This window comes from Alexandromys fortis, unplaced genomic scaffold, assembly GCF_014885135.2.
Source record: "Alexandromys fortis isolate MF-2015 unplaced genomic scaffold, M_Fortis_MF-2015_v1.1 scaffold_191, whole genome shotgun sequence".
Lineage (NCBI taxonomy): Eukaryota > Metazoa > Chordata > Mammalia > Rodentia > Cricetidae > Alexandromys > Alexandromys fortis.
Genome location: NW_026068064.1, coordinates 192,451 through 220,435, shown reverse-complemented (window position 1 = coordinate 220,435; position 27,985 = coordinate 192,451). Strand labels below are relative to the sequence as shown.

The following is a 27,985-nucleotide window of genomic DNA, read 5'->3' as shown; positions in this document are numbered from 1 at the left end:
CTCCCATGTGGTCCTCACAGAAGGCAGGAGCCTTCTCTTGTCTGAGTCTCAGCCCTTGCTAGACCCATCCTTGCCTCTATGCCTGTCAGCAGCGCCCAGCCAGACACGCAGAAGGCCTCAGGCTGCTCCACCTGCTCTCCCTCCTGCAAGCATCTCTTTTTTGCCACCGAATAACAGCAGTGCATTCTTTTGTTTCCTTAGAACAAGATGCAGATGTTTTCCAGAATTTTCTTCAACCTCAGGCAGTAAGTTTCTTCGGTGAAGAGTCTTTAGAGCCAGGCTCTTTTCCCTCATTCCGCAGTGCTTAAACACACAAACTAACAGACAGTAAGCACTAGAAAGAAAGAAGGGACCAGGTGACAGACAGGCCTTCAGTCAGTAGGCCTTGAGCATGGCTCCTCTATCCTCCATGGTACTTTGGGGCTCCTTCCCTGTGTCACTTCTGAGCACAGAGACATGGTGAGGCTGGGGCTGGCTTAGCTTCTTCCCAGAGAGGCAGTGGCGGGGTTGTGGAGAACAAGGCAAGGAACTCATTTTTTAGCTTCGTGACATTGTTATTCTCCAGGGAACACAAACCAACTCTGGGGCCCAGGCTGGCAAGAAAGACTTTGGGTCACCGTCCTGGTTCCAGATGCTCAGGGAGTAGGCTGAGTGGATGAATTCCCAGAAGCAAGGGATAGTGCCCTTTGGAATGGGAAGCCAGAGAGAGTCCTTTCTAGTGAAAGCGTGGGACCAGAACCTCAGAGCCCAGGCTATGACAGGGTAGCCACAAGGCTGATAAAGCCATAAATACTTCCTGGGAGGGGAATCAGTAGCTGGAGGAGGCAAAGTCCCAGGGGAGGGGACTCAGAATCCAAGTGACTTTATAGAGAGAGCGGCATTTCCTTCAGTGTGTACTGTTAAACCTGCAACTGTTAGATAAAACATGATTTGTGGGTACGTACACCTGAAGAAGTAGAGATTCTACTGTCCCTGGATCTCCACCCTCTGGAGTGGGCTACCTTAAATGTCCAAGAATCCCAGCCGAACTGGGGTTGGCCTGTTTAACTCAGCATCCTCCATCAAAGCCCCGCAGAGCTCTCGGTAACAGAGCTCTCAGCAGAGCTACTTTGGAGAAGTTTTGAGGCCTTGTGTACTCTTTTGTACCTGTTAGTAGGTATGTGAGTGTGTGTGCATGCTTGTGTGTGTGTGTGTTTGTGTAGGTCAAAGGCTAGGCCCTGTGCCCAGTGTTGTGTGTTGGACCCATGGCTCAAATGCCTGGTGAGATTGGGGTTTGAAACCTGATGAGCATCTCCTTTCTGAGAAGGTCCTGTACTCCTTGCTTTTATAGAACCCCAGTAGGCAGAGTGCCCCTCTTAGATAGTTCATGGATATTTAAAGCAGAGTTGATGTCCCTAAGAATCTAAGTCTCTCTGCAGTCCCTTTTCTCACGCTGAGGAAATAATCGTCTGTGGGTGCTTGTCCACCCAGTTACTTCATTGTGACATTCTGTCTGCTCTGCTTCATCCTGGGCCACCTGAGTTGGGCAGCTGCTCAGATGTCTGTTATGTTCAGGCTGCTCCCCGCAGCCATGCCACTGGAAGGCTGTGCGCCCACAGCCGAGACCAGGAGTCTTCCCTGAATGCCTGAAGGGATCACAGCTCGCTTACTCTTAGTTTACTCCTCTGGGAGAAATGAAGCAAAAGCTATAGGAGCATCTGCTTATCACTTGGCATGACTGTGTCCATGCTGGGCTGGGAGCGTGCTTTACAGGACATTATGAGGCAGCCTCTCCTGTGGCTTCTCCACAGAGCCTGCCATTCTAGGCTAGCCCTCGGGGCACCATCCAAGGGTGGAATTCTGTCAACTTTCCTCCTCCCACTGCATTCAAGGCCTTTGGACAAAGGAAGACTTTGTCTTTATTCACACAGAGCCCTGCATTCACAGTCCAGCCCCACAGCTCCAAGTGTGATCTCATTATGTTCAACTTCAGGGTTCCTGAGCACTTTGTGTTTCTAATGGGACTGGGCATACAAGTGCTACAGTCTGTCCCCAGGACCCGCACAGCCAGTGCTTTTCAGGGTGAAGTACCCTGTGCTCCTTACCACCCACCAGTAAGCACCTGTAACACCCAGTCCTAGGCACCACCCCTTCACCTTCAGTGACCTGACACCCTCCCCCCCCCCACGCACATGGACACACACACCCCAATAAGCTGATTTTTTTCCATTCTGCGCATGAGGAATCAAAACGATGGACTGCCATCTGCTGGAACTTTGTTGTAATGGCACCTAAGTGCACCAGCCCCTCCAGGAGTTGGGTTGTGCCGCTGGGCATTGCCACCTGTTGCATTGGCTATGCTGTCATGCATTTATTTAAACATCGTATCTTTCCAGCTGTGCTGAAAGAGCCTCGAATGTAATGGCTTTGGGTTTCTATTGTATCTGCATTGCCCTGGCTTCTGCCATGGCTTGTTGAATAACCTTGGTAGAAATGTCTATTACCTTAGGTTCAGGGTGCTGGCTTCACTTGGTGAAAGGTCTCTGAACTTAGGCGTTGTCAAGTAAAGTTGCTTCAGAGGCTGCCAGAGTATTAGGCTGGGGGAACTGGCCTCTGGTCAAAGCCACTGTCCTCCAAACATATCAGAGAAACTGAGCAAGTACCAAGGCAAACAGGCTGGGGTCACCTTCTGACTCCAGCTGGGCTGGGAAGGCCACTCCTGGGAACACTGTCAGATCCTTGTAGGTTGTAGGCAGGTAGGAATGACAAGGCAGGGCCCTGCTAAGGCTCCCTAGGTTTGTGGAGATTAGTAGGCACCCAGCCACTAGACAGGGCTGTCCCAGCTGCCGACTCTCTCCCATGTTTTCCTGCACCATCAAAGGTTGCTGAGTAGCTTCACGTGTCTCTAGGGAGAGCGCCTTCTAGTGATTACTCCGGGGATGACACTGAGGAAAAAGAAGAAGCTGGGCTTTCCCTGGGGTTGCTTTAAAGAGAGGGATGCGTCTTTTACAAAGCCTGTTTCCCCAGAACCACTGAGCCTGCTACCTCGCTCCAGCCTGGTCTCAGAAGATACCCTTCCATGCTTGGGCCTGTTGCAGTGAGCTGGCCCACAGACTTCCTGGTGTTATTTACTGAAGTCTGTTTCCCTCTTTGCCCTGGCTATCAGCAAGCTCAGAGAGAATGTGTTTGGTTTTTTTTTTTTTCTTTTTTTTTCTGTTCCTGTAGCTTTTCTGGACCAGGGCATGCTCTAGTGTAAGTTCTCTTCCTCCCCTCCCCAGGAGTGCTTGTCAGGGTGTGCTTCTTCCTTTGCATTTTGCCTTGGGGGTGGATTTTAGCAGAAGGATCAGCAGTAAAGCCAGATACCCTACCTGGCTGCCGGTCCCCACTTTGTGGCTATGCTTCTGATCAAAGTAATCCTGCTTATCAGTTCTTTACTCCTTCCTTAGAGAGCTGGGTCATGACCACAGTTCTTTACTCTTTCCTTAGAGAGCTGGGTCATGACCACCGTGAGTGAGTCGGTTGTTGCCATGGGCAGACTTGCCAGCCTGGCTGCCCCGTGGCTCTAACACCCCAGTAGCTATGTCCTTCTGTCAGCTTGTGCCTTACTGTAAGACATGCAGCAGCAGAGACAACAGAACCAGCTCTTAGGGTCCTCTGGGATGCAGAGGTTTCAGGACTGATGGAAGCAGACGAACGGGTGAGTTGGCCATTCCGTTCATCCGTGCTGCTCTAATAGCACAGGCTGGGGCATCCAGAGTGGAGCTCTAGAGACTGGGAAGTCGCCTGTCACAGTGGCGGTGTGTGGTGAAGCCTCACCCTCATGATGGGCAGCCTCAAAGGTCTTTTTCCCTTACAGTGCTGTCCACCCAGCACCTTGGCTACAAGGAGGACCTTGTGCCAGGGATACCCACTGTGCTAAAGGTTCTAGCTGTCGCCTTTACTCATGTATTCTGGGGGTCGGGCAGGAAAGTCACATAGTTAGGCCTGACACTAGAGCACAGTGTAGCCTCTTCCCTAGTGTTAAGCATCAGCCGGCTGGGGTCCTTTTGTTCTGCCTGGGTAGATACTGTGCAGACAATTGACAGGAGTAAGCAGTTGTGGCGGCTGGCAGGTACAGCAGTAGGGGGCTCCTGCAGGCCTAGGCTGCACATGCGTTATAGCTCTGCATCCCTAGGAAGTCAGGGTTTCCCTCGGTAGTGACTAGCGTCACAGCTTCCAGGCAGGCTTCAGTAGCATTCCTCAGCCTTCAGCGCTGGCTAGGATTGCAGCTCCTGAGCCCCGTGTGTCAGAGACCCTTGGACCCAAAGACTTGACAGCTCTGGTATTCCAGCAACTTCTCCAGCGCTTTGCTGCTTTCTGTCTTTCCTCAGGCTTAGTTCTCCGCCTTCTCCCCTTATACTGTACCTCCTGTCCCCTGCTGCCTCTGTTGCTATGGCAGCTGCCCTGGTGGGCAGCCACTTTGGCCACCCTTGCTGCTGCTGCTTCTGCTGCTGTTGACTGCCGAGTTTGAGGCCCTGGCTTGTTTGCAGCTGCGTTGCTGCTTTTGCAGCCTGACCTGCTGACTGCAGAGCTGTATGACTCTTACTCACCCGTCAGCTAGGTGGCCACTCCACTGCTCTTTGGGGTGCCAGCTACTCAGCTGTCACTTCCATCCTGCGGCCTTTGCCATTGCTTCCATGCCAGTATCCTGGCTGCCGTGCATGGTACCAGCTCAGTTGCTCTACTTAATGTAGGCAGGAGAAGACCATTGAAGAGACACTTCGTATTAAGTTTGAAATTGGAACACCAGGTGAGACAGTAGAGGAGGTGGAGGTGGGGTGGGGTGGGGGTGTGTCCCAGCTAGTCTACTGGCAAGTCACACTTAAGTGGCTGGAGAAGGGTGTTTGTACCAACCACATTCAAGCTAAAGTTCGTGTTTGCATCAGTCACAGTACTCCTTCCCCAGCTTAGGCGGGAATGCTTGTATTTTCACGTAGAGCTCACGGAGGTCTGTAGCAGTGAAATGTCTGTCACAAACTGTTGGAAACTGTCCTAGCTGGGGCTGTGCCTTCAGAATTCAGGGAAATTAACCGAGACCACCGTACAGTTTCCTCAAGGCATCTGGGGAGTGTCCAGTTTGCCAGTGCTGGTATAGCCATTCCGCTTGCTGTTTGACTGACAGTCCATTTGCTCAAGGTAGCCAGGGCAGCCGGCCAGTGGTGGCGCACGCCTTTAATCCCAGCACTTGGAAAGCAGAGGCAGGCGGATCTCTGTGAGTTCGAGGCCAGCCTGGTCTACAAGAGCTAGTTCCAGGACAGGAACCAAAAGCTACGGAGAAACCCTGTCTTGAAAAATCAAAAAAAAAAAAAAAAAAAGGTAGCCAGGGCAACGTGGGAACATCTACAAGGTGGCAGTAGGGAGCTTGGCCCCATACTCCAAATCCTTTGCTTATTTACGGGAAAATGAGCCCCAAGAGTGTTGACTGTAAGAACTTACAAATACTAATAGTGCCCCTCCCCCCGCAGTGCTGGAGCCTCATGCATGCTGGGTTAGTGCTGTACTACTGAACTGTCTGTCTGTCCCCACTAATAGTACTAATAGATTTTAAAGGTGATTTGATCCCAGAGAGAAATGGGATGTCTTCACCTGTCTCTAACAGTTGGAACATACATGCAATCTACAGATAGCCTTCTGAGATATTGGGGCAAGGATGAGAGAAAAGGGACAAGGACAAAAGGTCTTGATGGAGGGCTTCAGTGTGGCTGTCTTTCCTGCAGATGCTAGGATGGGCTTCTTAAGGCTTGGAGTTTAGCACTGTCTTGCTCTGCAGAGGAACACTGTCTCCTTTGGTGCCCACTGGTAGTTAACACTCCCACCTCGCCTTCTCAGCTGTGCAACGACTCTGCAAGAGCAGCCTGGGCTGTGACGATTCCTTCCGCCTCCTGCTTCTCTGGATGGCACTTGGGTCCCTGTCCTCTGAGGGGCAGGAGTGGGTGGGGCAGTGCCTTGTGCTCTTTCCAGTCATTTCAGGAGTTCCCCCATAACTGCTTTCCTGGCTTTCCAGTGAGTCCCTCTTTCTACCTGTAGGACTCTAGCTCAGAAGTGGGCATCCGAGTCACAGGTCAGGCTCCAGGAGTGGCCTCTATGTGCCATTTACATGCTTGTACCAGGGAGGGGCAGGCCCTTGGAGCCCTCTGCCCCCGAGGGTCCCTTTCATAGGTACCCAAGGCCTCCAGGAGCTCCCTCCCCGCCTTGCCTCTCAAGCCCCTTTCAGAAATAAATAGCACAGAAAACTGAGACTTTTGTGTTTTGTTTATTTAGTTGTTTTTGTTGTTTGTTTGTTCTTGGTCCCCTCTCTATTTTTGTTCTTCTGTCTAAGAATGCCTTCATGGAAAGGAAAGTTTTCTGAAATAATGTCAAGTGTCCTCTCTTGCTCAGCTCCCTCGCCTGTCTGACGTGTTAGGGATGCATTCTCGGTTATGTTTTATGTGGATAATCGCAGCGTCTAAGTTAGCGGATATAAATTCTATACAGTAAAAGACCTGGATTGTCTGCTCATGGATGCTTAGAGTGAGGCATGGGGGCTGCAGGGTTCTAGTTGAGCGGATGGGGGTGGGGGAGGTGCAATAGCATGGAAGCCTTACCAAGGAACAGGTAAGAGAGTCCCCTTGCCACCTAGTCCCTGGGTACCTTGATGCTTCCTCTTGGCCTGAGCCCTGGGCAGTGTGTTAGCACTGAGTGAGCCCAGCATGTCCTGCTAGGGAGTTTGGGATTTTTCTGGCTTAAGGAAAAATGAGGCTTAGAGTGCCCTACGGGAGGAGGGTGAGGGCTTTCTCTCACTGGCTGTAGAGGGAGGGGCTGAATCTGGAGAGAATGGTGTCTGACAGAACATTGGCAGGGAATACAGGGGAGTAGCTAGATCCATCCTTCGGAGGAGCTCTGGGGAGGGCTGCGTGTGCGTGCGCACACGTGTGCACATGCGTGCAAGTATGTATAGACAGGCCCTGCATAACTTAGACCTTGCTGACTTAGGAGTTGAGAAAACCATGTTCCATCTGGACAGGGACTCAGGTGGAGCTGGAGTTGCATATGGGAAGCCTGGAGACTGTCACTGTTAGCTCTGTCCCCAGATCTAATGTTTGCACGTGCCTGGACTGGAGTTGACAGTGTTGGACCATGAAGGATTCTGAGGCTGGCTGCATGGAGGAGTCATGGACCTGGATAGTCATCTAGAGGTCTTAGGATCCTCGAGGCAGATAGCATTTTGCAAAGACTGCCAGAGTCAGCCAGTACAGTGCCAGGGCTTTTGCTTCAGGAGGTCAGGAGAGCATTCTCAGCTGCAGGTTGCTTGCTGCAGGCAGAACAACATGCATGAGGAGCATGTTGAAGGACCCTGTGTTCCTTCTACATCAACCTTCCCACCCCACCCCCCACCCCAGGAAACTACCATAGAGATCCGAAGGGCAAGAGTGTGGGGCCTGGGTGCTGAAAGGAGGTGGCATTATTTTCAATTGGCTGACATGACCCCTTGCAGATGTTATGCCCATTTTAGCATTAGACATCTTGTTCACAGGGATTTTCTTTAAACACCTGAGCTGGTCCTGCTGGCATTTGTTTGGGCCAAAAGACTTATGTCCTTTTCTGTCCTCTGGGTAAAGGTGACTGCTTTCATTTGCATAGAGAGCTGTTTTTAAAAACATTTTTTTAAAAAAAATATGGTGTGTATGTGTATGCCTGCATGTAGGTATGTGCTCATGATAGCAATGGCCATAAAAGCCAGAAGATCCCTTGGAGCTGAAGTTACAGGTGGTTGTGAGCGACCCTATGTGAGTGCTAAGAACTCACAGGTCCTCTGGAAGAGTAACAAGCTCTCTCAACTGCTGGGCTATATGCCCAGCACTGTTGTTTTGGGACGAGGTCTCACTGTCTCCCATTTTGACTTTGAATTTCCTGTGTAGCTGAGGATGACCTTGAACTTCCGACCCTCCTGACTCTACCTCCTAAGTGCTGAGATTCCAGCCCCGCCACCACTCCCAGCTTGAACTGAACAATATTGTCAGTTGCTTGTGGTGGCCCGCTACTCTCAGTGTGATGCTGACTAGTCTGTTGACCTCTTGAAGGATTTTCCCTTTGTAAAAACCTGCCTCTGTGCCAGGCGGTGGTGGCGCACGCCTTTAATCCCAGCACTCCTGAGGTAGAGGCAGGCGGATCTCTGTGAGTTCGAGGCCAGCCTGGTCTACAAGAGCTAGTTCCGGGACAGGAACCAAAAGCTACGGAGAAACCCTGTTTCGAAAATTCAAAAAGAAAAAGAAAGAAAGAAAGAAAGAAAGAAAGAAAGAAAGAAAGAAAAAGAAAAAAAAACCTGCCTCCGTGAGTGATGTTCAAGTCTAAATCAGTTAACCCACGTAAGTGGATCAGTGTCTGATGTAAAGTAACACCCGGACTTTCACAGTTACTGTGTAACCCAGTAAAAGAAGTAATAAAACATGCCTAGCTTTCCTAAGAACGTGTCCGGGAATCCATACTTAGAAGGCATGGTTTTCACAGGAAGCGTCTGTCAGATTCATGCATTTGCAACTCAGGCATCACAGGGATGTAAAAGACAGGCAGTGCTGGGCCAACGAGTGTGGCCAGGATGTGGTGATGGACGGACTGGGAGCCTGCTCTATGTGGGTCAGGAGCTAGCCCTCCCATCCCCTTTAGCTCACGAGAGACTTCCAGGTTTGTTTATCCCCGTATGACCTGTTTGGGTTTTCTACTGTAGGGTTTTGGAAGAAGTTGATTGCCTGGAAGGAAGCTACAAAACATGAAAGTCACTTTGAGGTGACCAGCAAGTACAGCGGTCCCTTGTACCTCCCACGCTGGATCGAAGCTTGAGAAGTGTAACTTCAGGTAATAACCCCTGGCAGCTGATGGTCATTGGTGGCCTTTAGCTGTTAGGCTGTTAAAAAAGTGAGTCAGGTCCTGGTGGTACCCCAGGTCTGACATGTGCCAGGGGAAAGGGTCTGTAGACCACAAAGACCTGGAGGGGAGGTTATATATTCAGCCGCTCTCCTGCTTCCCTGAAGGTCGGTGTGAAGACAAGCCAGAATAGACAAGATGGTTCTGAAATCTAAGACTAATAGAGGAAAAATAATTTGGAGATTGTTTTCCCTTTATTAGTAAATTAAGATGTGCTTGGAAGCCACACTTGTACAAATAGTATGATAGTAGAATTAAAAGAACTAGATTAGGGTAACAGAGTAGTAAGAGTGAACCCAGCCCTTCAGCAGAGGAACCACGTTAGGTGTTTGGTAACACGAAGCGTGGTCTAAGAAGTAGGTCTTGGACAATGGTGCATCCACTCTAGAGAGGAGAGAAATGTCTAACCGTAAATGGTATATCAGAACAGTTGCGGGATTGAATCTGTAAGGAGAAAAGGAAATTAGGGGCTAGAGAGAAGGCCCCGCTGGTAAAGCCCTTGTCGAGCAAGCCTAAGGACCTGAGTTCAATCCCAGGACCCACGTGGAAAACTGGGTATAGAAGCTGGAGGGACGGCTCCGCACTTGAGAGCACGTTAGTACTCTTGTATGAGACCTGAGTTTGATTCCCAGAACCCACATTGGGTGGCTCACAACTGCCTCTAACTCTAGTTTCAGGGGTTCAGGGCACCTGGCCTCTGTGGGCACCTGCACTCGTGTACGCGGACATACACATGCTTATAATTAAAACTGTTAAAAGGGGGAGAGAGATGACTCAGTGGTTAAGAACACTGGCCGCTCATCTAGAGGACCTGGGTCCAGTTCCCACCACCCACATGACAGTTCACAGTATTCTGTAACTACAGTTCCAGGGGGTCTGGTGCCCTCTTCTGACCTCCCAGAGTGCCAGGCACACATAGTGCATGTACATACATACAGGCAAAGATGTTCATATGTATAAAAATAAATACATCTTTAAAAAAATACAAAATTTAAAGCCGAGTATAAAGGCATGCCCTTGCGATCCAGTGCTGGGAAGGTGGGCACAGGTAGATCCCGGGGCTTGCCACAACCAGTCTATCCCAGTCTGTGAGTTCGAGTTCAGTAAGAGACCCTGTCTCAAGGAATGAGGCACATGATTGGAGAAGGCATCCAAAGTCAACTTCAGCCTCTATACATGTACATGTGTGTGCATACACATCTTTACACAGGTGCACACATGAACATGTACACATACATACACAAGACTAAAATTAAATATAAGCCTGCATGGTGGCTTATGCTTGTAATCCTACCACTGGGAGGTTGAAGTAGGTAGATCACTGGTTTGGGCCAGCCTGGGCTACGTAATGAGTTCCAGGCTACACAACAAGATCCTGTCTGGGAAAAAAAAAAGGTAAATGAAATAAATTAAAAATTACAAAATATTGACATGAGGATATTTGTGTTCTATTATTTTGAAAATGATTTTTGTAATGTTTTAAGACTACATAGGAAATTCAAAAAGTCAAAAGGAAATGAAAGCAAAAAGCATTTACAGCATCTGTGATGAGCGCAGAGCTCCTCTTTGTCGTATGCAGATAATTTGATTCATCTCTGATCTGGTGGTATACTGCTGTGTGCCAGGAAGAGTTCCGCACGCTGGGGGCAGTCATTAGAGTGGAGCCCCTGCTCTCCAGAGCTGACCGCCTCGTGGGGAGGGCGGGAAGGAGGTTGTTATAGAGGAAATGTGGATTTGAACAATTTAAATCGAGGTATTGGAAAGGAGGGTTGACAGGATTCATGCTGTATGGCCCTTCAAAGAAGTGTCACTGCAAAGGTGACATTTAGCAGTGTCCTGTTCTGTATTTTTAATTCCATGCCAATAAGAAGACAAATGGCAGGGTCAGGTGGCTCCTTGACTTGGAGCCTAGAATGGTGGAGGCCACTTGACTACTCAGGAGGCCGGAAAGGCTTGCTTGGGAGCATGAGCATGTCAGTATGGTCTCTGTCACATACCTAGGTGAAGATGTTTGGGGCATGGGTGGTTGGACAAGTCTAGAGTTCAGGGGACAGCCAGGCTGGAGATATACGCTTGGGGTTGTCACAGTATGGGTGGCCTTTGAGACAGTCAGCTAGAACTCCTATGGATTGAGCGTGGACAGAGACAGTAGCCATGGAGAGGTCAGCTCTGCTGGTGTCACTGGGGTAGGGAGTGCGAGCTGGCTGTTTGGTCTAGAAAACCATGGTCCTTGCTGAGCTATCATGGACAACCCAGTCTTGTAAAGAGATCGTGTAGGGACAAAGCCTGACCTGGGGACCGGAGAGAGATGGCTTAGAAATTAAGAGTGCTGGCTGTTCTTCTAGAAGACCAGAGTTCCATTCCCAGCACCCACACAGTGGCTCACAGCCCTCTGTGACTCCAGATCCAGAGAACTAGGTGCCTCTTTCTGACACCCATGGATGCTAGGCACACAAGTGGGTATATAGACATCATGCAAGTAAAACACCCACCTACATAAAATAAAGTAAAAGTAAATTAGACTTTAAAAAAAATCCTGACCTGAGTTAGATTATTTGAAAAAAAAAAAAAAAAAAAAAAAAACAAGAAAAAGGTGGAGACATAGAAAATGGGACAATAGGAAGACAATGTCCCAAACAGTTTATTTAGGGTGGGGGATGGCACAGAACTAAGGTAGAGCATCTGCCCAGCAAATGGCCCTGGGTTCAACATCCTGAGCAATAGGGACAAATAATGTGCTGGCTTTTTTCCCTCCAGGATGCAATTATATGACATCTGCTCACCCAGATGACCAGATGAGAACGATCCGGTCGTGTGGGGAGCATGGGTGGTGCAGGATTGGCAGGGGTAGGGGCCCTGGAATGATGGGCTTGAGCACCGAGTGGCTGGATTCAGACAGGCCTTAGGGAAGGCGGAGCCTCAGCAGCAGCACCCGCTGGGGCTGCTAGATGTGTTTGCTGGCCACCATTTGACTTACAGCCAGCAGGCAGGGCTGGGGGTGTGGCTCCGTGGTGGAGCATTGGCCGCAGGCACTAGGCCTTAGCATCAGATTCCAGTACCAGGGTGGGGGCGGTGGGGGAAAAGAGAGAGAGAAAAAGGAGAATGAGGGGGACGTTGGAAGTTGCACAGGAGAGCCAACAGGAAGTCCCTGAGAGCAGAAGGGACACCAGTGGCCAGGGTGTGAGGGGAGGCTGGCAGCCCTGTGGGCCTCCGAAGTGTGTATCTTCTGTAGCACGCAGGTGAAGACTGGGCAGAAGGCATGTGGTAGAGAAGCAGGGACTGAGTATAGACACCAGGGGAGACAAAGGCCTGTGAAGGGAGAAGCAACATCGGTGATAACTAAAATTCCGGAGACTGGCCAGGCAGCTTTGGGGACTAGAGATCACAAGAGCTGCCCACTAGCTGCCTGAGGTGACAAATGGAGAGAGACCCATGCATAAAGATGTCGGTTCCAGAACTGTGTGCGGGAGTTGGCACCGGCCTGACCAGTAGGGCTGGGCCCTAGCCTCAGGGCACACTAGTGATTTTGGGGAGCGGGGCTCACCCTTACCCTCTTGTTTTACAGATGTGGGAACTTGGGCCCAGAGGGTGGGAGTGACCGCCCCAGTCAAATCCTGTGGAGCTTGGAGCTCTTGGAGGCCCTCTGGGCGACCCCTCTTCACTAGGGTTTGGAGTTAGAGACCCTTACCAGGTACTTAAGACTTTTTCTGAGCCAGTGTACTCTGTGCTTGTAAAATATGAACTTGGAAAATGGCTTGTACTGTCGGTCATTTTCAGTGTCTGTTTGATTATGTGAGCAGGTGCTGGGAACAGGGAGGGAGGGGAAGGGTGGAAGGGGGAGGGGCAGGGTGAGGATAGAGAGAAGGGGGATCATGTTTTCTTAACTCTGCAGTAGGACTTAGGCTTTCTTTTGGAGAAGAATCGCAGTTAAGACTGGGCCCCACTAATGCTGCCCAGGCTAGTCTTGAACTCATGGCTCTCCTGCTATTACTTTCCGAGAGCAATGTGTGTGCCTCTTATAGTTTGTGTTTTTCCACATTTTGTTTTTTTACAAAAACTATAACAAGCACAAAAACCAACTTGTGTTTCATGTTTATTTCACTGATTAATCTGTTTATTAATTCAGAGTAAATTAAACTGCCTACGTCTGAGTATATGTCTCCCGTCTCAGTCTGGCTCCTCTTTCCCCCACTGTAGGTCCTAGAAGATGCCACTAAACCTCTCTGGGCACACAGACACTTTTACAAAGACATAGTGTCTTCATAAATTACAAATTAAAACTCTCAAAATAAGCACGAGGCTTTCCCCACACGGCCCCGTGTGCCTCTGCTGGGCTGCGGGGTGAGTGCTGCTATTGCAGTAAGCCAGACCTGTGTCCTCAGTGCCGTCCAGGCCCTGCACCCCACAGAAGAACATACTGAAAGAGCTCTCCCAGGGCTGGTGATGACTCATGCTGCCTTTCCAGAGGGCCAGGTTCAGTTCCCAGCACCCTTGTCGGGCAGCACGCAACTGCTCCTCACTCCAGCTCTGGGGGACTGGATGCCTCGTGCTTCTAGAGGTACCACACACCCACACGCATACACATAAGTAAAGATCAAACAAATCTTTAAACATGAGATGTTCCCGGAGAAGTAAGTGTTCTCCTGCGATCGTTTCAGTGCCTCCCTTCCAATGGCGGACCAGAGAATGGACATCTCTTCAACAATCAGCGACTTCATGTCCCCAGGCCCCACCGACCTGCTCTCCGCTTCCCTGGGCACCAGCGGCGTGGACTGCAACCGCAAGAGGAAGGGCAGCTCCACCGACTACCAGTAAGGCCCTTGGGACGGTCAGCTCGGGCCAGGGCCTGGGCATAGAGCACCTGCCACAGCTGCCGTTGTCCCCAGAGGAAAGTGTGGGAAGCTAAGGGCCCTTCCGAGTGCTACACATCTGATTTGGGCTTCATCAGCTCCTAGATGTCAAGCAAAGAAGGCCAGCAGCACTGTTGATGTGTTCATGTCACCTCCTGTCCTCAGATTGCTCATGGCACGGGGGGGGGGGGGGGAAAGAACAGCCTTAAAGCCAAGTTTTGCCCCCCCCCTCCCATTTCCCACCCCCTTCCTTTGCTTGCTCCTTTGAGTAGAACTCAATGTGGGGAAGCAATGTTGGGGAGAGCGCCCATGCAGCCTCTTTGAAGACAGTTTCAACTGCTTAACTCGTGCGTATGGCACGGAGGAGTGGGAGTCAGCACGTCGACAGCCGCGGGGTACTGACTGACTCTGTGTCAGTTAGCACGCACCTGCAGCGTTCAGTAGTAGCTCTGGTTCTCTGTGGACTTGACTTTTCTTCTGAGAAAGTACATTTTCCTGCTCAGCACCCACTCTCCTGCCCCCGTAGCCCACTAGGGAGGGAGGCAGGGTAGACCGGTCGGAGGCAGGCTTCACATCACTGAGGCAGCTATGTGGAGTCCCTTGAAGGATTTTCTTTTGTTATATTGAGTGAAGACTCTCTGAGGAGGTAGCGCCCCCAGCAGACGTCCTTTCTGCAGAAGTCCACAGGTCCGATTTGGGGAGCACAGCTCAGGTGCCCCTAGGAGATGCTGTGATTAATGTGTAAGTCATCCCAGGCCACTGAGCGTCACAGCCCAGGGGAGGGAAAGTGGGTGTGCAGATTGTGGGGCTCCTGCCAATAGTGCTCACACCCCAACACAGACCACGGGCAAATGCCAGTGGAGCAACTAATGTGTTCTAAGATTTCCGTTGGACCTGTGATTTTCAGCCTCATCTTCACCCAGTAACCCTCAGGCTTCCTCTGTGGGACCCCACGTTTGCAATTTTTTGCAAATTACCTTCTAGAACTCACGTTCTACCCCCCTGTAGTTTTCCTATGTTAAGGCCATTGGCTTCCTCTTGCCTGGGTGTGAGTTTGGTCACAGCGGTAGACACAATTCCAGTGCAAAGGGACACCTTTGCCTGGTGACCTGCACGGCTTCCGCTGAACCCCAGGACTCACTGGAGAAGCTGCCTATGAAATACCCAGGGCACCTAATCGGGAGCCGCTGTGTTAGGATGCCCTTGATGTGATCCAGCATTCCAGAAAATAGTTTGTATTGTGTGAAGGGCCACAGTCCTTCCCTTGGGAGACATGGGAGACAGGAGAGAAGGCCGTCAGTGCCTTCTTGATGAGTGTTTGAGTTGGACAGAGAAGTGAGCTTGCCCCTAAGAAGAGATGAACTCTTCTTTTGGGGATTTTGGTCTTTGTTTACTGAACCGCTAAATGCCACCAAACACGGATCTCTGGGGTCTGTGAAAGGGAGGCAGGCCCTGCTGTGACCCCAGGATCCTCTGTGGCGCTTCATACTCCTCTTCATCTTGATTTCTTGAGTGTGGGGCTGCCCTCTTGACCTCGGAGCAACCTGTGGTGGCAATGCTTTTGAGATGCTGCCTGGGGCTCTGCTCTGCCCTTCATTGTTGGTCAGGGCTTTCATTAGCCCCTCCTCCCTTCATTCACCACCCAACAAATAGATACGTGCACTAGTGTCTTTGGGGTTTGATATGTTTTGAGACAGAGTAAACTTTATTTATCACCGTGTATCCAGAACAACCAAAGAATGAGGAGGCACAGATGTCTGGCCACTCTGGTTAATTAAAAGTCTCCATAAACACTGTCGATTCCCAATTTTCAAACAGTCATATGATGAATTAGTTTATTGGCCATATGCATACTTTTGTTTGGTAATGTGGAATGCCTGTCTAGGCTTTATAATAAGGTACACTTGTGGTTTTTCATGTTATTATTATACATCCACTTCTATATCTTGCTTATTTGAGCTTTCTGAATAAGCGAGAGCCTTCTGTATGATAAGAAACTATCCTCTACATCTGTATTAACATGTGATTATCTGCTTTTGTTTTTGCAGAGAAAGTATGGACACAGACAAAGATGACCCTCATGGAAGGTACCATAACCTAGACTTGAACTTCAGTTACCTTGTGGCCATTCATTCTCTTTGCACAGTGAATGTGAGCTCAAGGCTGCCTCCCAGTCCCCAGTCTCTAGCATGCTAATAACGGAGAACCACTGTGCGTCTGTAGAGAGGTGTCGGGTCTGGCACGGAGAAAACAGAGATGTGTAATTCTCCCACTCATACCCAGGGACTAAATTTTATCTTCTGCCCTCCCCTCTAGGTTAGAATATGCAGAACACCAAGGAAGGATCAAGAATGCAAGGTAAGTTCAACCTCTGATTGAAAGTAGACAAAACAGTCTACTTTCAGGCGCTTAGAGAGCAGTTGAGGAGGCTCCATGCGTTTATTCCATTTGGTAGAGTCATCTCGGGCACTGTCACCTCAGGAAATGAGGAGGTGGCGTGTTTTAGCTTGTTTAACCTTCTGCCCTGGGCTCCCCCTATATTGGGCTGGCCTTCGCTTGTTGTTATCTATGCACATTTAACCCGGAGGAAACTTTGGAGGTAGCAGAAAATCCTTCCAGGCTGAAGATCTCTCCTGTCTTCACAGCCTGGGCTGGGTCTCACCTCTGATAAAGACCTTTCTTGTGCCGCAAGTAGTCTCTGAAGGCCAGATCTTGGGCACCCGTGCTCCTCAGAGATCGTGGTCCTTCTTGTCTCAGTTACACTTGCTGATGGCCTTCTGTTGGGTCTTCATGCCTCTCTGCCTTCACTAACTAGGGATGGTTAAAGTTGTGTCATGGCAAGCTGCAGACTGGCTAGCCTGACATTCTGGCTTCTCAGTTGCAGACCAGCCTATGTAGGTGGCTCCGTGTTTCAGTATCTACTTCTCTATTGGTGATGCTCTTTTGTGGGAGGATGGTTAGAAAACAGCAGGTCACATCTTGTAGGGAAGTGTTCTCCTATCTAGACAGGCAGCCAGTTCAGGGGTAGAGCACGATGCGGCATCCCTCAAAGGAAGCCTGGGGACAGGCCGAGAATCTGTTATATCTAGGTGGGTCCTGGTTGATCCAAGAACGTGTTGGTACTGCTTACCTCCACCAGACAGACATGACGGCCTCAGCAGGCCACACAGTAGGCTGCTCACGGGCTGCAGAGGCGTGTGCTGTGGGATTTGGGTGTTCCGTGGCTGCTTTGGAGGCTTGCTGTGTGGAAACTCTACTTCCTTTCTTCCTCCTCCTGTCCCCATCCCAACAACCTAGTCTTACAGAATCTGAAGAAAAGAATAACTGAGAAAAAAAAATTCAGTTTCTCGTGGATGCACAACTGTCATAATTTTTTTTTTCTTAAAAGATGGGGAAACACCAAAAACAAATAAACGAAACAACAAATCAGTTTTCTAATTCTGAGTTGTCAGTGAGAACGTTTGGGGGCGATTTTCAGTATAAAAGTCTAATTTGAAACATTCTACAGTCTGAATTTCCCATGTCAGAGAATCTTGGGAGCAGTCAGAACCCATTTATTTTTGTCAGTGTTGCCTCGATGCTGGCGCGCATCTCAGCTGAAATCATTCTTCTCCCGTGTTCAGGGAGGCCCACAGTCAGATCGAAAAGAGGCGTCGGGACAAAATGAACAGTTTCATTGACGAATTGGCTTCTTTGGTACCAACATGCAATGCGATGTCCAGGAAGCTAGATAAGCTCACCGTGCTAAGGATGGCTGTTCAGCACATGAAAACGCTGAGAGGTGAGAGCTCGGGCTTTATCACCGTTATACCCTTGACCGCAAACGTGACCACCCTTGCCTGCACTCTCCCTGGCACAAATGGCGATCTCTTTCTGTGTGTGTACCTAAGTGATGTGCCTGTGTGTCTCAGCCACAGATCAGGGGCCAAGTCAAGTGGTTAGCGAGCAGATGCGGGTACTGAGGGGTAGTTTGCAGTCATATCTCCCCAGATCATATAAACCTGTGAGCTTAAATGCCTCTGTACCTGTACTCGGCTTTCTGACTACCGGAGTGGGCACCTCTGGGGTTCCGATTTGCCTGTGCCTGCATCCCTTACAGTGATCAAAATCAGAAACCGAGGAACTCACAGGGAGGCAGGAAAGAGCCTAGGAGTCTGATGACTGAGTCACGGGTAGAGAGGCTTATTATCAGAAATGAACATAGACGATACTTTTATCTTCTTGGAATTTTCCTGAACTAGATTGACTCTTTGTGAGGGAGGCAGTATTTCCCTTCTTTGCCGAGTGCGGGGAGGGTGAGAAAACAGAGACAGGAAAGTGGAACCAACTTCATCAAAACTGCGGGAGGAATCTGAAATACAGCACCCGTTTTGGTGAATGCTGTTCCTGGAATTTTCCAGCTAGCCCTGGGCTTCAGGACAAACTTGGAAAGGGTGCTCGACCCCGTGTGACCAGCATAGTAAGAGAGGCATGCCTTCGTATCTGTATAAGACCACCAGAAATAGGAAGTTGCTTTTGTTCCGACTTTTGATCATTATTTTAAAAAAATATCGAAATATTGATTCTCATGTTTGAATGAAAACTTGACTTGAGTGAAGAGACAGATTAGAATTAATGAATCGTTAGCAGATTGGATGGAAAATTTCAAGGGATGTCGATTAAGACATGTGCCTTGTTAGCTGGCGTGAAGGACACAGACATCCCCTTTGCCTCCTTCCGCATGGTACCCTGGTTTTCATAGACGACACTTAGTCTCGCCCTTCACTGGGCCTCTTGCTTTTACCACTCTGCACGTCCCAGTCATTAGTGGCCTTGCTAAGCTATTGCTCTCGAGAATAGCAGATCAAGAGCCTTTTAGACAGGAGGCTTGTCCTCTCAGTCCTGGATTGAACTGTGTGGATGAGAGTAACATGCTCCCCAGGCTGCCAAGCTTATTAACTTGCCCAAATGGACCCAGGGCCTGGCCTCCCCCCCCCTGGGCCTGGCCTTCCCCCCCCCCCCCCCCCCCCCGTAATTATACCCTGGGAGCAGTAGCATTCTCTTTTCAAGAGATTCTTCTTGGGGTGACAGGATTCTGTCTCCGAGCCAGACCCACTATGTTTTGGTAAAAGAGCGAGGGGTTGGTTCAGCCCAGGTTGCAGGCAGGGGAGTGTGATGCTATCTAAATAGAAACGTCTGCCCACTCTTTCCTTTTCTCCCTAAGGTGCCACCAACCCATACACAGAAGCAAACTACAAGCCAACATTTCTATCCGATGATGAACTGAAACACCTAATTCTCAGGGTATGTGGCAGTTGGGAACCCCTTTCGCAGCATTGGTTTCTTAATGAGTTCCAGAGTAAGTCCAGCGTGCGGGAGACTGACATCTTGATACGGAATTCCCTGGGCCTGCTTCCTCTCTTGCTTCCCCACTTTATCTTTTTTTCCTTCCACGAAACCCGTTCCACACCCACATCTCCTATCACTTAGGCAAAGAGGGGAGCATCTATGGTAGTGCGATTTTTAAGTCAGAGAAGGATTTTGTTAAAAATGGGAGTGAGGATCTAAATCAATGGCTTAGTGGTTTAGAGCACTTATTGCTCTCACAGAGGACTCAGATTGTTTCCCAGCACCCCACATGGTAGCTTACAACCAACCATCTGTAACTCCAGGGGATCCAATGCCCCAGAAACACATATATATGTTATGTGGTGCACATATATACATGCAGGCAAAACACTCATACATATAAAATAAAATAAATCTAAAAATGCAGAGAAAGAAGGGGTGAGTTAAGAATCAGATTTCTTCATGCACATTTAGAGAGTTTTGATTCTGGCAATGGGTGAGACCTTCTCTTCTAACCCAACCACTGACTCAAAAACTCCATCTGAATCTGTCTGTACACCTGAACCTATCCAGACATTGAAATCGCCAGAGAGGAGGCATGAAAGAGGGCTTGCTTTCACTTGCTTGGCCTTCGCGCTCTTTGTCTTGCATATCTCTGCAGAGGGACGGCCAAGCTGGCATCTTAGGAATTTATGGCTTCCAGAAAGGAGGCCTGTGCCAGGCTCCAGCCATGCCGCTGGGCAGAGGGAGAGGAACTAAGAAACCAAAAGGGGACAAACCTGCAGTCAGCAGCATGCCCTTTGGCACAGTGTAAACAGAAAGAACAGAAAAGTGTAACCAACCGAGAGGTAGAGGACCCACCCGTACCCCCACACGAGGGCTCACCGTGCCTGCCACCCCCACAGTATCGTGGCCATGTCTCTCAGCAGAAGCGTGCAAAGCCCAGGATAGCTCCCACCTCGTTTCTGCTCAGCTTGGTCTCAGGCGCGTTGTGCTTGCTGGCCTGTCAGCTCAGGATGAGCTGCATGCAGTCAGAAGGTTTCAGCCGTAGTGAACAGACCTGATGGACAGATAGATAGGTTCTGTTTCCCATGTGACTGGGTCCGGGTGGCTATGCGGGTGCCGTCGTAGCTGTTGGTTTGCAGGAGCCACCCTCCCTCTCTCTCTCTCTCTGCTCACACAGCTGGCTAAGTGAACACACTGGCTGATTTACTCCATACAGCAGGGGCTGCGCCGTCTGAGTTGTCAGTAGTCTTCTCTGTTAACTTGTCCTGCTTCTCTGCCATGTTGGTGGCTGTGAGCTGACGTCCGGTCCCTCACCATTTCCAGGGGTCCACTTGCTAAGAACTTGCATCAACAGAAGGCAGGTTCCACTCACATAGTTACGTCATTTTATGTTTTAGTGGGCAGGGTAATAGGATCTTTATTCCCCATTTCTCACTAGGTCCTTTCTCATTTTACTCTCATGGCATATATACACATACAAATATGTGTGCATTTTAAATCTGCATTCCACATATGAGGGAAAATGTGATACTTGTCTTTCTGAGTCTGGCTTAACATGATCTCCAATCCCATCTATGGTCATATCTTTTTCTTTACAGCTGAATAAATGATTCCATTACACACGCGTGCGTACACACACACACACACTTTCCCTATTTAGCCATTCTATGCATTTTTGATGGCTGTCTGCACTGATATATATGACGGTGTCACAATTAGCAGCAGGTCCTTATTCCTTTTGTGAGCAGTGCAAGCCATCTTTCCTATGCGCCTTTACTAAGGACCTTATTCTAGCCCAGGCTGGCCTAAAACTCACTCCACAGCCCAAGCTGACCTCAAAATTTTGCAGTCCCCTTACCTCGGTCACTTGGGTGCTGAGATTCCAGCCCTGAGCCTGGCTTTCAGAATGTCTAATACGGAGTGAGGGTCAGTCAGCCTGACCAGCTTACAAGGTCCACATACTCTGCTTCCCTGCGTTTTGAACCTAGACAGACTACTCAGTCACTTGCTCACGAGCAGCCGTCCCTTCTGAGAAGGAACCAGCCCTGGCTGTCCTTGTGGCTGTCCTCCTGGCCCTTGGCACTGAGTGACCCCCAAAGCTCTGCTCTCAGCTGTCCCCACGCCCAGCGTCTTTGCTTGGCTGTTTGACTTACAGAGCGCAGTATCGTTTGGAGCCTGCAGTACTGACTGAATCCATGCTGATTCTGCCCCCTGCCTGCCCTTTATTGCTCAGGTCTCGGGCTTGCCCAGTGTTCCCACCAGGTTGTCAGTCACTTTCCTTGCAGCATCCCCACCTCAGCAAAACCCCCGAGAACACTCCTCCTGTGAGATATGACTGTCTGTAAGGCAAATGAGGAAGTTATTAATATCCAATTTTTTGACATAATGAGGCTTCCAGCGGATGGTGCCAGGAAAATTTCTTCCTTCTCACTGTCATCCTTCACCCTGGCCCAGCTTAGGGACCTGAGCTCCCCATGGCTGGTGGCTTGACAGGGTCTCAAACTAAGTGATCCTGTCCCCCTGCCCCCTTGTTCTTACTTTTACACCCTAGGCAGCTACCTGCTCTAGCTATTACATCCAAGGACAGTTGCTGTTGCCTGTGCCTGTGCTGGCCCTTTACGTCCGAGGATAGTTGACTGTGCTGGCCTTTTACTTTCTGACACTTGAATTCATGCCCTAGTTCTTTGAACTAAACTATATTCTGTATTCTAAAGCCCTTCTTTGTGAGAGCAACAGACTTTTTTCTCTTTTCTTCTTTTAGAATTTGTCAAAGACTTATGGCTTACTCATGTGGTGGCAATTAGCACCCCTTGTGACCAGTGCAAGCCATCTTTCCTATGTGCCTTTACTAGACCTTATTCTAGCCCAGGCTGGCCTGGAGCTCACTGTATAGCCCAGGCTGACCTCAAATTCTTGCAGTCCCCTTGCCTCAGTCTCCTGGGTCCTGGGCTTTCAGACCTGAGCCACCACACCTGGCTTTCAGGATCTCTCAGAATGCAGGGCAGCAGAGTCTCAAGAGCAAGAGCGTGAGGGGAGCCCAGAAGACTCCAGCAAGCGGAGTGGTCATCCATGGAAGGTTGTCAGGAGGACTCAGGCTCATGCAGCTAACACCACCTAACCCCTCGCTGTTGCTCTGGCCCTGCCTGCTTCAGTCTCCCCACCGGATGTCATTTCCATCCTGGTCTTGGTTGGCACCCCAGATTCCACCTGTACTTAAGCTGAAGGAGAGGAAGGATTTCATGCTGGAAGTTTTGTTTTATTTTGTTCTGCTTTTGCAGAAGTGGGGCTTGAACCCGGGCCCTCATGGCTGCCAGGCAAGCATCTAATCACCGCTGCTGCTTTTTCTTACAACACGGATCGCTCAGCCTTGGGTGGAGAAGTAAATGGTTGAAGGCAGTAGTTCCTGAACCTGTGTACGTTTGAATTGCGCTGTGTGTTGGGCGCACGCGCAGGGAGTGGGAAGGTGTCTGAAGGAACACAAGTGACCCACCTTCCTGCCAGGCCATCAGCAAAAGCCCAATAACCCCACTGTAGATGTGAAGTTTGAAGGTCTAGAGCACTCCCTGTGAAGGAGGGTTTTCGAGTTCAGATCAGATGGCAGCTGAGATCCTCAAGATGGAATTCTGATCTTAAAGGGTCCTTGCAGTCTCAGGGTCTACGTTCTCCATGGCAGTTGTTCAGTTTCGTTTCCACCTTTGCGATAAAAATATCCTGACAGAAAGCAGGTGCGGAAGAAAGGGCTTGTTTGGCTCATACTTCCAATTCTCCTGATCCCTTATTACAGGGAAATCAGGGCAGGCCATTTAGACACCGCGCCCACAGGCAAGAGCAGTGAGAGAGTACTACATGGATCCTTGCAAGCTGTAGTCAGAAACAAAGAGAATAAATGCGTGAGCCCTGGCCTGCTTGCTTGTGCTCAGATCCTCTCCTCTCTTTCAGTGTAGAGGCCCCCTAACTACCCAGGGAATGGTGCTGCTTCCAAGGGACAGAAATGCCCACAGGTCATCTGGTCTAGATCATTCCTCCTCAAGACTCTTCTTCCGGGGTGGCTCCAGACTGGCACGTTGAGAATGGGAGTTAGTCAGGGCAGAGGGACTGTATTAGAGCGGTGAAGCCTAATTCTCCGGGCCTGCATACAGCCAGAAGATGAAGTTTAAACTGAATTCGTTCTGAAACAGGACTTTCTTTAATTGGCCTGTTCCCCCTGATTGTTAGATGACACGGAATACACAGCCTCCTGGGAGGGAATCTTAATGCAGTCACACAGTATTGTCTGTAAGCATCCTCTTCCTCTAACGTCTGTGAAGGTGTCAGTGTGTGGCCCCGTGCGGTGGAGCCATAGAAAATGAATCCCTGATTTGCTTTCAGATTGTGTGTCCTGACCTGTGATAAATTGATTATCCATTTCTCCTGATTAGGCAGCAGATGGATTTTTGTTTGTCGTAGGATGTGACCGAGGGAAGATCCTCTTTGTCTCCGAGTCTGTCTTCAAGATCCTCAATTACAGCCAGGTAACGTTTGAGCCCCTGCCAGCAGCTGCCAGCTTTATGGTCGTTAGAGATAGCACCCAAGTTTTTCAGAAGAATCGAAGTACATGGGCCACATGTGATGCCCTTCTTCGAAAACCTTAACTACTTCTTTTTTTTTGGGAGGCGGGGGCTGTCCTGGATCTATCTCTTGTAGACCAGGCTGGCCTTGAACTCACAGAGATCCATCTGCCTCTGGATCCCCGAGTGCTGGGATTAAAGGCGTGCGCCACCACTGCCCATCCGAAAATCTTAACTTCTTAATGGAGAGGCGAATTTACACTTAGGAAGAATTTTAACGGGTCCTATATTTCCCCCAACTGGAATATGTGACTCCAACCCAGCCAACAACTTAAGTTTTCTTATTGGTACAAAGTGAAGATCCCACATCTGTGGGCTAGGAGTGCAGAGTGAAGCTGTCAGACAAGGGAGAGAAAGGCAGACAAGTAACTCAGTGCCCAAGAATAAGAACCTTGGGAACTTACCCCACAATGCTGGGAAGCTCTGTTGAGCCTTGGCATCCTCCACGTGTTAATAATAATGACCCAGGTGGTCTTAGTTTCTTGTCTTGTTAATGTGATAAACACAGCGCATGACAAAAGACAACACTGGGAGAAAGGGTTTGTTCCAGATCATAGTTCAAGGTCACAGCCATCCCCAGGGAAGTCAGTGTCAGGAGGTTGAGGCAGCCGGTCACAACACTTCCACAGTCAAGAAGCAGCAAGCAATGGATGCATGCAAGCCCCGCCTCCCTTTCTCCATGTATGCAGTCCAGAATCTCAGATAGAAAACGGGCCTGGAGAAGTGGGTGGGTTGTCCCACATCAATTAACAATCAAGATCACCCCAGCAAGCATGCTCAGATGCCCGTATCTCAGGGTCTTCTAGGTCCTGTTAACATTAACTGTCATACACTGTGTTTTGGGATTGCCTGTAGGATTAAATAAGAAGGGCACATGAAAGCTAGAATAATAATTTTACGTATTATATCCTCAGAATATTTGTTAATTCATTTACTCATTTACATCTTGGTAGTTGCACGGAAGCATGGTAGGCAGAAGATTTTAATCAAAATGACATGTCTATAAATGAGAATTCATGTAAATTTAGCTTCCCCAAGATGTTTTATTTTTCTTCTCCTGGCACTCGTTAAGGGAGGCTTGTCATCTCTGTGAGTGGATACAGTTGACAAAGGCACACAAAGCTAGGCCTTGGCTAGTTGGGCACTTACTCTAGTACTTAGGTGGCTGAGATAGGAAGGTCTTGAATTTAAGGACAGCCTGGGCTACCTAGATTCCCAGGCAAGGTAGGCTACACAGGGAAATTCTACGTCAAAACAAACAATACCTGTCAAAAAAGAATGAAGGGGCATAAAGTCATTGTTGGAGATAGCCCACTCTCTCTGTTTTTTCCTGCAGAGTGTTGGACAGGTGTCTCTTCCTGGTGTCTGTCCAGGCAAAGGACTGGACGTGTGTGCAGGGTCACATGAATGCATGAGATGTTTGCGCTTAAGAACACAGAGTAGAGGCCAGGGCTGTGCAGACTCTCGGTGCTGCTGTGCCTCCGTACCTCACTGGTGCTGACCTGTCCATCCCCATTTCATCCCCACAGAATGACCTTATTGGCCAGAGTTTGTTTGACTACCTGCATCCTAAAGATATTGCCAAAGTCAAGGAGCAGCTGTCTTCCTCAGACACCGCACCCCGGGAGCGACTCATTGACGCAAAGAGTGAGTGCCAGGGAGGCTGTGTGTTTCCTCATCACTACCCATGCCGCCCCATGCTGCCGCACCAATACCCAGGCGCAGAGAGCCGTTCCTGGGCCCCAGTCTCTCCTGTCTTACCTCTCTGCCATTTTTATCCACTTCGGTTTGTTTACATTGTAGTCTATAAAGCAGAGAAGCTTCAGTGTGCAGACTTAGTGGAAGGAGGAACTACTTGACTTGATTCTGGTCTTGCTTTTCAGAAACTAGAACTCCCTAGTAGCGTGCTCCTGTCTTGTTCCCCCTGAACAAATCTCTCTCTCTCTCTCTCTCTCTCTCTCTCTCTCTCTCTCTCTCTCTCTCTCTCTCATCTGAGTTGTGCTCATGCAGCCTCAGAAGATAAATCTAAGAATGAACACTTAAAATGCCAATGTTTCAGCCAGGGCTGCTACACAGAGAAACCCTGTCTCCAAAAACAAACAAAAGGTCACCGTTTCTTGTCTCCGCACTTCCGGCAGCCTAGGATCAGCACCTCTCTGACCCCAGCCCCTTTTCCCCACAGCTGCTCTCTGCTTCTCAAGTCAGGACCCAGGAGCTGACCCCGTGGGAGGCTTCGCACACATCCTGCCTCCCCCAGTCACGAGCTGTGTGGCCATGAGGATGTTATTCCCCTCTCTGTGCCTGTTTTCTTACCTGCAAAACAGACCGAGTTCATTGGGGTGTTGGAAAGATTAACGATACTGACTTGCTACACGAAGAATGTTGATGGTTCCCGGCACGTGGCAAGCGTGGCACTGGTGTTGGATCTGTCAGGGCACAGGGCAGTCTTGCCTAATGGCTTTCTCGTTTCTCAGCTCTCCATATTGATGGCTGATGGAGACTGTGGCAAAGAACTCCCCTCAAAGCACCCTTCCAGGAAGTTGCGTTTCTTTATAAAAAACAAACATTGGCCCTGGGACCTGTTGCCCTCTGTAGCCCGGCCTTGGCACCTATCACTGACCTAAGGAGAAAAAGATGAATGACATTTTGTCCTTGAGGCTCTTCCCTCAAGGACACCCTGCACAGCAATAATGCCAGGCATGGAGCATGGGGTGGGTAAATCTCGTGGGGTATGAGGGCAGATACCACTGGGTCTGTGACAGCTAAGGTTGGTTTGAAAAGATGGATTAATGTGTGCCAGGAGGAGAAGGGAGATGGGCAGAGGAAGTGGTCTGTGGACAGGTACCAGGGTGGAGTCTCACGGTCGGTTTGTTGCCTATACAGCAAAACGTACAAGGAGGGAGAGCTGACCAGTGGGCAGGCTTGGGTTGGCATTCTGGAGAAGCTGACAGTCAGTGTTGTGGAGGGCCATGTGGAGAGGAGCCCTGGACAGTGGCCACTGCTTGGCATAGCTGTGGTGCCCACCCGCTCTGTGGTGTCTGTAGTCCCGGCTTCCACAATGCTGGGTAGTGTAAGGACACACGTGTGTCAAAGTCACCTGCTCTTTCAAGGCCTTGTTCCACCTGCAGAGAGTAAATTCACAGCCCAACCCCACAGAGCAAAAGCTCAGTAAAGGGCTTATCTCATGTGCATAAGGCCCAGGGGTCTGTCCCCAGTGCCGTGGTTAAAACCGCAAGTCTGGTTTTGGGTGTGGGGTAGCCACATGACAAAAGTAAGAATAAATGCAAAGCTAACTATGACATTTCGCCTCACATAATGAACCTACAATCTTATCTTGATGTTACTATCTTGATGTAGTTGTTACAAACGGTTTAGATTTGTTAGCATTGTTCGGTGCTGTCTCTGAATCCTGCGTGTTCTCCACTCACGGCCCTGTTCAGCTCAGAAAAGCCACATTCGGCAGCCGCATGAGACTAGCGGCTTTCTCAGAGCACGCATCTAGAATGGGGGCCGTGAATTGGGCCCCCAAAGGAGTCTGACCTGTCAAGCTGAAATTTAAAGGGAGTCCTGTGCCCCCACCCCACATTCCAGTATCCCAAATCCTGTGCATCTGTTGAGTAGGACCCCCCTGTCCTTCGGCCGGGGACCAGGTGTCTGCCACTTACTTGGCACTGATTATTGAGGCTCCCTGTTACCAGTCCCTAGTGTACCTCCATTTCCCTCTCATCCTCGGGTCCTGTTGGGCAGGAATACTTTGCTGTGTTTCTTTTTACCCTGAGACCAGGCCCACCACCTGTCTACTGCACTTCCTGCCCATCTGCAAACATCCCTATGTTTACATGGGACCCCTCCATGAACCCTCTGACCTCTAAGCCCGAGAGAAATGTTACCTATGGCATATATCATGTTTGTGACCAGTGCGGCAGTAAGGGCTGTGTTTGAGGTCACGTTGCCCCTCCTGACAGGCAACCTGGCCCTCATTTCACTGCGCTTTGTGTTGGTTTGCAGCTGGACTTCCGGTTAAGACAGATATAACCCCCGGGCCATCCCGATTGTGCTCTGGAGCTCGCCGCTCTTTCTTCTGTAGGATGAAGTGTAACAGGCCCTCAGTAAAGCTGGAAGATAAGGACTTCGCCTCCACCTGCTCAAAGAAGAAAGGTACAGCTAGCAGCCCTTTCCCATCCTGGGCCTTGCGGAGGGCATGCCTGGGCTCGGGGCTTTTAGGATGGCCAGAGCAGCAGCTCCTAACCCTGAAGCCAGGGCCTGCTCTCATCT

The 27,985-nt window shown here is 49.7% G+C and overlaps 1 protein-coding gene across 6 annotated transcripts in view; it reads left to right on the top strand.

Annotated features, from left to right (window-relative positions):
* Bmal1 (basic helix-loop-helix ARNT like 1) overlaps positions 1–27,985 on the top strand; it is a 98,586-nt gene that overhangs the window by 52,922 nt on the left and 17,679 nt on the right. For 2 of the 6 annotated variants that reach the window (XM_050120470.1, XM_050120464.1), the window contains exons 3-12: positions 8,723–8,850; positions 12,485–12,610; positions 13,578–13,730; positions 15,818–15,856; positions 16,086–16,127; positions 17,393–17,550; positions 18,973–19,052; positions 23,522–23,614; positions 25,240–25,357; positions 27,719–27,868. In XM_050120470.1, the coding sequence (XP_049976427.1) occupies positions 13,591–13,730; positions 15,818–15,856; positions 16,086–16,127; positions 17,393–17,550; positions 18,973–19,052; positions 23,522–23,614; positions 25,240–25,357; positions 27,719–27,868 (820 nt within the window). In that variant the 5' untranslated portion in view covers positions 8,723–8,850; positions 12,485–12,610; positions 13,578–13,590. Of the gene's footprint in view, positions 1–201; positions 246–3,528; positions 3,677–8,722; positions 8,851–12,484; positions 12,611–13,577; positions 13,731–15,817; positions 15,857–16,085; positions 16,128–17,392; positions 17,551–18,972; positions 19,053–23,521; positions 23,615–25,239; positions 25,358–27,718; positions 27,869–27,985 lie in introns of those variants that run through there. The other 4 variants (XM_050120465.1, XM_050120466.1, XM_050120469.1 and 1 more) reach the window with 4 other exon arrangements.